Genomic DNA, 9,925 nt, shown 5'->3' with positions numbered 1-9,925 from the left:
GCATTCACTCACACTCAAACGACCTACACATAGAAATGATAACAGACTGCATAACGACCGGCTAGAAATGGCTTGTCTTAACTTTCATGATGATGTCGTCTTCAATCTCTAGTTTAACCGCTGAAATCATGATCAAACGGTGTGACTTGATTGTATAATTAACATAACAAAGTGAACGTGAGGTTTTTGCGCTTCACAGCAAAATTGGCACTGTCGCAACAGCCACTTCATTTTCAAGGAGGCCGCTACGTGGCATCAGAAAAATTTATATACAATGAAGCAGAGCGGGAGGAAGACAAAGGGCTGACAAATTATTGTCTCAAGACGAAACAATGTGCAAACATCGAAAAATACTTTCTATCGACACGAAATGGAAAGTAAGCATCCAACTAAAATTGGTTAAATCTGTGTGCGTGCAATAAATTCTCTTTGGATTACATGGTCCGTGTCAATTATACGATCACAAATAATTTGTATCGTTAAACCATAAAACCGACAACGATACAACCAACTGTATTGTATATAATATGGTATATAGTTATAACACGTGCGCCATATAGTTGGCAGTTGTGCACACGAAAATATGCAAAATTATACAAAGTACGGAGCAACCGGTGACAAAGACTTAACGATGCGATACAATAAATGTATTTTATAGTCATGTACTCATATACCTTTTCGCAAACTTGTCTCACACTTACCCCGATGGTTCGAATATAGACTCCCTGAGTCACAAGTTCATTTTCTATTAAATGCTATCCATGAATTCAAGAGAATCTGCTATGCAACTGAAACATCGTTATTCTGTAAATAATTTGTCACAAATTATGCCACTGGAATATTTGAATTCGAGTTTTGCACCAGTGTGTTTTTTTATTACCATAGTAACTGAGACTTACATTATAGTATATGTTCAAGGAGCAACATCATTTATGATGGAGTGCGTACATTATACACACAAATTGAAAATACATTTGCAGCGCAAAATTCATAAATTAAATACAAAGAGACTGCGAATCAAACATAAAATCGAGGAAGAAAAAAACATTGCGTAAAATGTTCGCGTGAATTTTATTTTATTTTTATGATACAACCGCTGGTTTTCCATATTTAATAAACGAATTACATTCGAAATTACAAAGATAAAACGAAGTGACAAACACTAGAGTAAAGACGTCGACTTAGGTTTGTTTTTTTTTTTTTAAATATTGAATGAAAATGTTGATTAAAAATATAACATATATATAAAAATTATGTAAAAATAAATGAATGTGATGCTTCTTCATTTCTCGATAGTAATCAGCCGTTGTTATTAAGCTCATCATGTGATTGAGCTTCCCCAACGGCGCCGTGTACGTAAGCTTCGAGTAGTAGACCATAAATAGTTAAGACAACACCGAGTTCCGTGCACCACAGAATGCGGCCATACTTGGTTAAAAGTTTAACACACTTTTCCATCAAAATGTCGAATTTTTCTCTTTCGATGAAATCAATGTCCGTTGTAAGGTTGCACCGAATAATATACTGAAAATCGGGATCTTTTCGGAATTCAATGACATCATCTGTTGATGGATGTTTGTGTTTACAACATTCACACACGCAATTGAGTTCGATGAGCTTTTCAATCGATGAATCATTCCATTGGAATTTAAAGTAGGAAATTAAGAGGTCTTCACCAGCGTGAATCGGACGAAGTGCATAGTAAATTGTATCACCATCATGATCAACCAAATGAACATTCGGCACACAACTGTGATTGAAATATCCCAACAAAACACCGACCTGAGAGTACAATCTGCGATATTCCTTTTCGCCATTCGGCTTGACAATGGGTTTCGTAGCCACATACGTTTGACGCAAATTCACTTGAACATGCTGCCCAATGAGGTGCATCAAGAAGCGTCGGTGTTTCTTTGATGCAAACACTATGCTCACCTAAATGTGATAAAAAATATGGTGAATTAAATTTATTAAACTGTACATTCAATCAAAAATTATGTTGAAATTTGATTTAAGTGAATAGATCACCTGTGGAATTTCCAGCAAAATTTTGTACACACAGAATACAATTGGAAGAAACTGTTTATCTCTTGTGTCACTTGAGTTTTTGGCCTGCTTCAAGAATGCCCGATACTTTGAACGGTTATCATCAAGTGCGCTGGGTATTTCCAATGGATCACTGTTGATGCTGTGCTCTACAAAGTGCATCATCTCGTCAGCATTCGAAAACATATTCATGGCAATGAAGAATGTGCGCAACTCTTGCATTAAATAATTGTTGTAATTGCTGTACAATGACGTTTTCATGCCACATTCGTACTTGTGCAGACAATTGCCGTTACCTAGGTTTAATCACAGAGAAGAATGGAAATTAATCAGTAAGTAATGGAAAAATAATCGAATAAAGAATGGATTGCATTTCTACCTTTGTCGTTGCATTCACAGCAAATCATTGTATTTGTGCATTTTTTGCATGGCACCAGGTTGGTATTGCGTTTCAAACAAATGTTACACTGCCATCCGTAGATCACAAACGATGTTTTCGTAAATGCTTTGTCAACAGCAACAATTTGGCCGACATCAATGTTTTGTTTCGCCACCACCGTTCGATAATTTTTACCAGCCAGTTCGATTTTGATGGCATTTGACAGACTGGAAAATCTTTCATCGGCTGTATAATTCAATTGCGGTTCATGAACGTTAACTTGAAATCCGTTTGCGATGTATTTCAAGCAACTCATTTTCCGCTTCTCCAATTCCGAGAACAATTGCTTGGGATAATTATTCTCTTTTGCCAATTGTATGTCAACCAAGCATTGCTCATACATACGCATGTTGAAAAAACAAGCCGAACGAAATGCATAAGAAAAACCGAGACACGATGAACCATTTTCAGCAAAGCACAATGATTCATTGCACTTTAAAATCGCCGATTCCCAATCACCATCTTCAAAATAAATTTTTGCCGATTTTTGTTTTTTCGATGATGTTGCGTCACACTTTGCATGAAGAGATTTTATCTTTTTATTCACATTTATTTCGGAGCGCACATCTTTGTAGGTATCATCCAAATTTCGACCGAAACCACACAAATTTACGTACAACGCATTTTTATGTTTCGACTCTTTTTGCCACATTTTTACATGCTGTATTACACTTTTTGAATCGATGCGATTAAAATTGTGATGGAATTAAAGCGATTTTGGTTTTAAAAAAAATTGTACTTTTTTTTTCTTTAAACAAGAAGTAGACGCAATTAACGATTGATCGAACAACACAGCTGTCAAACCGTTTTCGATTGGGATTTTCAAAATGTCGTTCATCACACACAGCCGAGTGACTGATGTCTTGGCTCAAATCGCAACATCGACAGTTTTGAGCGTGTGCGTGTGTTTATAGTTTTGTTGTTGTCCTCAATTCACCGCCGACATAGTTCGTTCCTTTTTCAACTTACACTTTTAAATATGGCTCACACAAAACCACTCGATGTTGTAGTGTATACATGTATTATCTTGTTAATACGAATAAGAACAAAAATTTCCATTGAGTCAATTCTACAGAATTGGATCAATGTATTCGTTATGATGACCGTGACAACAGCAATTTTTTTATGTGTTTCAACCTTTATTTATTGAATGAACGGGAAAAATAAACATTTTTGAATATAACAAATTTTTGATTTCAATATACATATCATACTGGTAATTTTGGAACTTATTCTTTTTCAATTCGTCTATATTAATTTGAGAACTTTTAAGTCGATCGGGCTCGTTTATTTTATTAGATTGTTTACTTTCATTTCAATAATACAGCTCCACATAATGGTTTTCAATGAAACTGTGCTACAGCGGCAAAAAAAATCGAAGAAAGTTGTCCGGTTAATGCAAAGAAAAGTAATAAACATAAAAATAAATAAGATAAAGAAATGAAAAAAATTATCTGAACTTTTTACTTTCAGTTCTAGTATACAATGTATGGCCTGTTATATTTTGCCATTTTTGTTTCAAAATAGATTTGACATTGTCAGCATCAACTTGACAAAAAAAAGAAAAATGGTCAGCAATATTCTACCTGCCGCAATGGCCGCGTGAGTATACTTCAATGTAATTAGACTAATGAGTATCTGAAGTTTTTATAAAAAGGGATAAGATGATCAAGTTATATTCAGTTTGGTTTGAATGTTCAACTTCATTCTGTAGTCATAACATTTTAACTTAAAAGTATTTGGCAGCAAAACATTTCTTTAATCATTTACTTTTAAAACAAAATTTTCGACGTACAATCAGACATTTAGGTGAGTGGTAAATTTAAGTTTATTTAGTGAAACTGTTTTCAATTGAATTAGTTTTAATAGAAACAACGGTAAATATTTTTTTTACAAAAAGTAATGATTAATTGCATCTCAGTTTGTTATCTTTTAATAATAAAGTAACGTTAAAGACAATTACAATTTATTTACAAATTAAAATAGTTGAATATTTAAATTTTTAATAATCTTCTCTTTCAAATTATTTTTTGTCAGTACATGAAAAAAAACTAACAAAAAATGTGTTTCCTTTATCTATTTTTTTCAATTTAGCAGAAACTTTCTGAGGAATCATGGCGAGCAAAATAGTTCTGACGGACCTGAATTTCGATTGTCTTGAAGGATTGTTGAAGTACTTGAGTCTCGGTGATTTATTGAAATTGGCCGATTCAAATGCTACACTTCATCAATTTGTGAAAATAATATTGATTCAAAAATATGGAACATCACTGGTGCTTGGCTATCATCGTTTTCAGCGTTATCTCTGTACGTGCAATAACGATTTGGCCATCGACAACTTAAAAATGAGTTTACAGTTGTTTCGATGCTTCGGAAGTCAAATATCTCATTTAAGTCTTACGTTCAAAGAAAAATTCGAGAAAAATGGAAATGCATGGAATAATCATCTTATTGATTACATCAATACATATTGTACTGAATCGTTGCAAACACTTGAATTAAATGGAATTCAAAAAATCGTTCCATATCATCTCAAGAAGCCATTTCCAAATGTGGAAAATGTTTATATTGAAGATTGTTTCTTCAATGATCTGGATGAACGAAATTCGATTTGTAGCTTATTTCCGAAATTGACGAATCTCACGCTGGTATACAAATGGATGGAAGATGGGAATAGCAAATATGATCCACGTATTCATGGTACATTCAAATTCATAGCGAAACACTATCCATTTTTGGAGTGTTTTCAATTTGGTGTATGCTTTGGATTCCACACTTTTAAAACGGACTTGATAAAGAAAAGTCTATTGCATGCAATCCGTTTGAATCCCCAATTAAAAGTGTTAGATATTTCCATTACAAAGTGTCCATTGGTGACATTAGGCGATTTGCAAAAAGTTAGCAATTCTCTTCAGTGTCTCGAACATCTGAAATTAGTGGTAAGTGACATATCCTTCGATATAGTTCTCAACGAAGAGATACATTTGAAAAGCCTAGAGTGTCTTGATTTTACCTTTGGTGTTTATAGATTGCAACCAATTCGGTTTGTCAGTGATAAGCTTTGGAAAATGGTTCTCACCTCGAATAGAATATTCGACGAACAAGGCTATGAATTTATTGAAAAACATCCGACAGTAACAGATCTTAGTATTGAATACATTGGATTACGGAACAATGTTAACATGTATAGGCTTGCAAAAGCATTGCCAAAACTTGAACAGTTAAATTTTGGTTGGTATGTTAAGGTTGGAATCGATGATATTATAAATTCATTGGCTGAGTTTATATCGCTCAAAAGAATCACATTTTTTCAAGATGACATTAAACATGATAAATATACAAAATTTTCGACATTTTGTACGAAGAATCAATGGTCTGTATCAACTACTTTCAATGATTATTACACCTCGAATATTATTACTTTAGATCGAAAAATATAAAAAAAAAAACAGAACTAAATTCGATATTTTATATAATGAACGTTTAAATAGGATTTATTAACACCAAATTATAAAAAAATGTAAATCTGTCTGTTTTTTCATTTTTCAGTTTTGTTTTCAAAAAAAATTGGAGAAAGAAAGAAAAAGGTAAAAAATTGATCAGATTTTGTAACCGGACAAATTTTTAAATTTTGGAATCGCTCTTTTGGATTTAGAGTTGCTAAAAGAACTGAACGCAGCTCAATAAAATAATTCATGATATAAAACCAAATCGTTACACGTCTTTTAAAGTTGAAATTAATCCCTATAATAAAAACTAATCAAAAATTAAAAAAAAGATATTTCTGCAAGTGTGATGATAAAAGTTTCAAGGTTCGTCCTTGAAGTTCACTAGAAAATATGAGCTCTATTTAGATAATATTTCTACACTAAAAAAACTACTCAAAACAAATTATTTACAATAAAATTGTTAAGGAATTGTACAATATTAAAATAGTATCATATAATTTTTTAATAAATAAATATTCCATTGTTCATTTATAATTTTCTAGATTTATTTGTCGATTAAATATTACGAATGAATTGTTTGTTGATTTATTTTGTTGGAATCGTAAGTATGAATAACGGATAAATATTTATCTCTACGCTCATTGATCTGGCATGATGGTCTGAGTGAATCAAATCGTAATCAGAGAAAAGATGTGAAGCCCAGAGATACGTTCGCAAATGATTTTTTGCGTCAAATTTTATAAACGGATTAAAATGCTGTTTGGAATGGACTTTTTTAAATAATATTTAAATGATGTGTTTCCAACTGTCATTTATACCGCATCTCATCGCAACACAACTAAATACGTTGTCGCTATTATGACAGAAGGCACCAGTACATACGCACACTCAATGTGCATTCTCTTATATTTTACATATTTCTTCACCAGATGATTAACTGTCTTGTGTATGTGGTAGTTGCCTTCGCATATTTGTTGTTATTCTGTATTCTGAGTTGCCGCCTTCCACAGATTAATTTGTTTATATTAATATACATCAATCGTTCTGTCATTTTTCTAGTTTATTTATATCTTTCGATCCAATTTTTTTTTATATTCCCATAATAAAAAATGTAACAGTGTATGAACTTAGCTCTTGGTCAAGCCAAGATAAAGGTTTTTTGATTCGCCGATAAGGCATATATTCCATATAAATATTTCATATTCAAAATTAGATACTTTTTTGTCATTTCATATTTATGTTTTAGAATAATTGCCGTGACCATCGTTTATTACTTTTTTCTTTGAAAGAAATAGTTCTTAATAGTAATGAATAGCTCACGTAAGTTTAAGTGTAAAGTTAATTGGGGTCCGAAAAATAGCCAAACAATTTGCCAGTGACAGATCATTAATTTGTAAAAAAAATCAGTTGAAATAAGAGATGCTCACATTGATGGTTCTGGATATGAGTGGCAATTGAAGTGCTACTTTAGTTTTTTTTTATTTTGAAATTATATCGTTTTTATAACTTAAACTGTATGTTATCTATTTATAAGTGAAATCAAATCTCACTCGAAATCGAATTGACTTTTCACAATACATACTTTACAATGCTTTTAAAACAATCGATTTGTTTGATAATACATGACTTTGATATCAAAATGTATCATGATATTTGTGGTTGTTCTCATAAAACCGATACGTGTCATTTGACAACGAAAAGACTACGACCATTTTGGCTTAATCACACATAAATGGCACTGGTGTATATTAATTCCTATGTCTATATACAATCACACCAATTGTGTAATTTTATTCACAAAACCATATTTGTGTACTTATTACAACAATTATTAACCAAGTGTTTTCGGTTATGGTTATGGTGCGTGATTTATTTAAAAAAAAAAATGTTTAAAACAAATATATAAATACAAATGATTGACATTAATAAATAAAGCAAAAAAAGTCACTTGGTATTCAATAGAATAAATTACAGCTGATTTGGCAACCTTTTTGAAAAATAGAAAATAATGTATATGAAATGGATAAATCCGAATACAATGTTATCTGTATAATCACCATGTGCCATAAGACCAGGTACAACATACACTGTTCAATATAAATTTGTTTAGTCTGTGCCATTCATTAAATAGTGGATTCAATATTATTAGTTCGATTTTAGTTATTTTTCATCATTCATGTCGTTTGAATACCATCTTCTTCATTTTATAACCATGAAAACGAAAAGGTTTTATCAGATTTTTTTCCAATACTAAAAAGTCAGCATCGTTGATATTGCTGATATGAAATTGTGCGTTAAAAATGGAACAATTAAAAAAAATCGTGTTTTTTTTATTTCAGGTCAAAATTTAGTAAACCAAGATGAGTCGGTGGATTCAGTCGATAGTGAAAATGTTCAACCAGCGCCGATACCATATCCAAAGCGTGTATTTTTCATCATCGGTAATGAATTCTGTGAACGATTCAATTACTTTGGAATGAAAGGTAAACATCGATGGAAGTGAACAGTAACCGAAGTGTAAATAACTCAATTTTCATCTTTTACAGCAATTTTAGTTCTCTACATAACCGAAAAACTGAATAAAGATGACAATTTTGCGACGGTACAATTCCACGCGTTCAGTATGTTGGTCTATTTTGCAAACGTATTTGGTGGCATTTTATGTGACAATTGGTTGGGCAAATTCAAGACAATTATCTATTTATCGATGGTTTATTGTATTGGGAGTGTAGTCATGGCCGTTGGTGCAGTTCCACATATCAATGTCTCAGCAGAAAATCTTATGTACATTGGACTGTTTCTCATTGCTTTTGGAAGTGGTGGAATCAAGCCTTGTGTGTCGGCATTTGCTGGCGATCAATTTAAACTTCCCGAACAAGCAATCTATTTGGCACAATTCTTTTCAATGTTTTATGTTTCTATAAATGCTGGTTCATTTATTTCAATTACCGTTACACCGGTGTTAAGAGCAAAAGTCCATTGTTTTGGGGATAATGATTGCTATTCGCTTGCATTTGGACTTCCGGCCCTTTTGATGGTCATAGCAATTGGTAAATAAACAATTATCCAATTCAGGAAGTACAAACTCAAATAAATGTTTGAATTTCAGGGCTCTTTTTGTTCGGTAAAAAGTGGTACACAATCAATTCACCATGTGGAATGTCAATGCTTCAGGTTATCAAATGTATCATGGTAAGAGAATTGTGATTTTTATAATTGACGGGAAATACTAATGATTACCGTTTTCAAAAGAATGGAATCATCACTAAAAGACGTGAGAGTGCAACTAATCCACGTGAACATTATCTCGACTATTCAGTCAAAAAATTCGGCCAACAATTGGTGAACGACACAAAATCTTTATTGAACTTGATAGTTTTGTTTTTGCCATTGTCAATGTTTTGGGCACTGAACGATCAGCAAGGTTCGCGATGGGTTATTCAGGCCAACAATATGAATGGTGACCTTGGATTCTATACAATTTTGCCGGATCAAATGCAATCGTCGGGTCCAATTTTACTGTTACTGTTTGCTCCATTGTTCGATTATTGTTTTTATCCATTATTAGGTAAAATTGGTTTGCATCGACCGCTACAGAAAATTTCAATGAGCGGCTTCTTAGCGGCGATTGCAATTTTACTATCAGCATTTGTTGAGTGGAAAATCCAAGTTGAACCAAAGAAATCATTGTGTATTTTATGGCAGATACCCCAAATTGCTGTCATGAATATGGCTGAGGTAATGTTTTATGTGACGGGCTTAGCATTTGCATATGAACAAGCACCCAAGGATATGAAATCGATGGTACAATCGTTTTGGCTTTTAACCATCGGTTTGGGCAATGCAATTATTGTAATTGTAACAGAATTAAATATGTTCACTTCGCAGGTAAATGAATTTATTTTTTTCGCTTGTTCGATGGTTGTTGCCATTATTATTTTTATAATTCTTGCTCATAAATATAAACCTATCACGACTTTGAAAGAATGAA

The 9,925-nt window shown here is 32.5% G+C and overlaps 3 protein-coding genes across 3 annotated transcripts; 2 read left to right on the top strand and 1 right to left on the bottom strand.

The window, feature by feature from the left end:
* Positions 1–1,064: 1,064 nt before the first annotated feature.
* LOC116342019 lies at positions 1,065–3,336 on the bottom strand. The gene is made up of 3 exons (XM_031769484.1): positions 2,426–3,336; positions 2,029–2,342; positions 1,065–1,935 (listed from the first exon to the last, which is right to left on the bottom strand). The coding sequence occupies exons 1-3, from the start codon at positions 3,135–3,137 to the stop codon at positions 1,300–1,302; spliced, it is 1,662 nt and encodes a 553-aa protein (XP_031625344.1). The 5' UTR covers positions 3,138–3,336; the 3' UTR covers positions 1,065–1,299.
* Positions 3,337–3,497: 161 nt separating this feature from the next.
* LOC116342017 lies at positions 3,498–5,883 on the top strand. The gene is made up of 5 exons (XM_031769482.1): positions 3,498–3,701; positions 3,813–3,893; positions 3,959–4,087; positions 4,583–5,424; positions 5,514–5,883. Exons 4-5 carry the CDS (start codon positions 4,600–4,602, stop codon positions 5,538–5,540), a joined length of 852 nt encoding a protein of 283 aa, XP_031625342.1. The 5' UTR covers positions 3,498–3,701; positions 3,813–3,893; positions 3,959–4,087; positions 4,583–4,599; the 3' UTR covers positions 5,541–5,883.
* A 1,139-nt stretch (positions 5,884–7,022) lies between these two features.
* LOC116342193 (peptide transporter family 1-like) lies at positions 7,023–9,924 on the top strand. Its single transcript, XM_031769712.1, has 5 exons — positions 7,023–7,254; positions 8,274–8,417; positions 8,481–8,984; positions 9,044–9,126; positions 9,187–9,924. Exons 1-5 carry the CDS (start codon positions 7,242–7,244, stop codon positions 9,922–9,924), a joined length of 1,482 nt encoding a protein of 493 aa, XP_031625572.1. The 5' UTR covers positions 7,023–7,241.
* Position 9,925: the final 1 nt, after the last annotated feature.

The sequence above is a fragment of the Contarinia nasturtii genome, unplaced genomic scaffold (genome assembly GCF_009176525.2).
Source record: "Contarinia nasturtii isolate CC-2019 unplaced genomic scaffold, AAFC_CNas_1.1 Cnas_scaffold_810, whole genome shotgun sequence".
Lineage (NCBI taxonomy): Eukaryota > Metazoa > Arthropoda > Insecta > Diptera > Cecidomyiidae > Contarinia > Contarinia nasturtii.
Note: the sequence above shows the minus strand (reverse complement) of the source record. Positions and strands in the feature narration are given on the sequence as shown.

Coding starts and splice junctions, on each gene's coding strand:
- LOC116342193 (XM_031769712.1), top strand. Junction 8,418..8,480: donor CAATTACTTTGGAATGAAAG/GTAAACATCGAT, acceptor CATCTTTTACAG/CAATTTTAGTTCTCTACATA. Junction 9,127..9,186: donor AGGTTATCAAATGTATCATG/GTAAGAGAATTG, acceptor CGTTTTCAAAAG/AATGGAATCATCACTAAAAG.
- LOC116342019 (XM_031769484.1), bottom strand. CDS start 3,137: ATGTGGCAAAAAGAGTCGAAACATAAAAATGCGTTGTACGTAAATTTG. Junction 2,343..2,425: donor CTGTGAATGCAACGACAAAG/GTAGAAATGCAA, acceptor GATTAAACCTAG/GTAACGGCAATTGTCTGCAC. Junction 1,936..2,028: donor TTTTGCTGGAAATTCCACAG/GTGATCTATTCA, acceptor TATCACATTTAG/GTGAGCATAGTGTTTGCATC.
- LOC116342017 (XM_031769482.1), top strand. CDS start 4,600: ATGGCGAGCAAAATAGTTCTGACGGACCTGAATTTCGATTGTCTTGAA. Junction 5,425..5,513: donor TCGAACATCTGAAATTAGTG/GTAAGTGACATA, acceptor TGGTGTTTATAG/ATTGCAACCAATTCGGTTTG.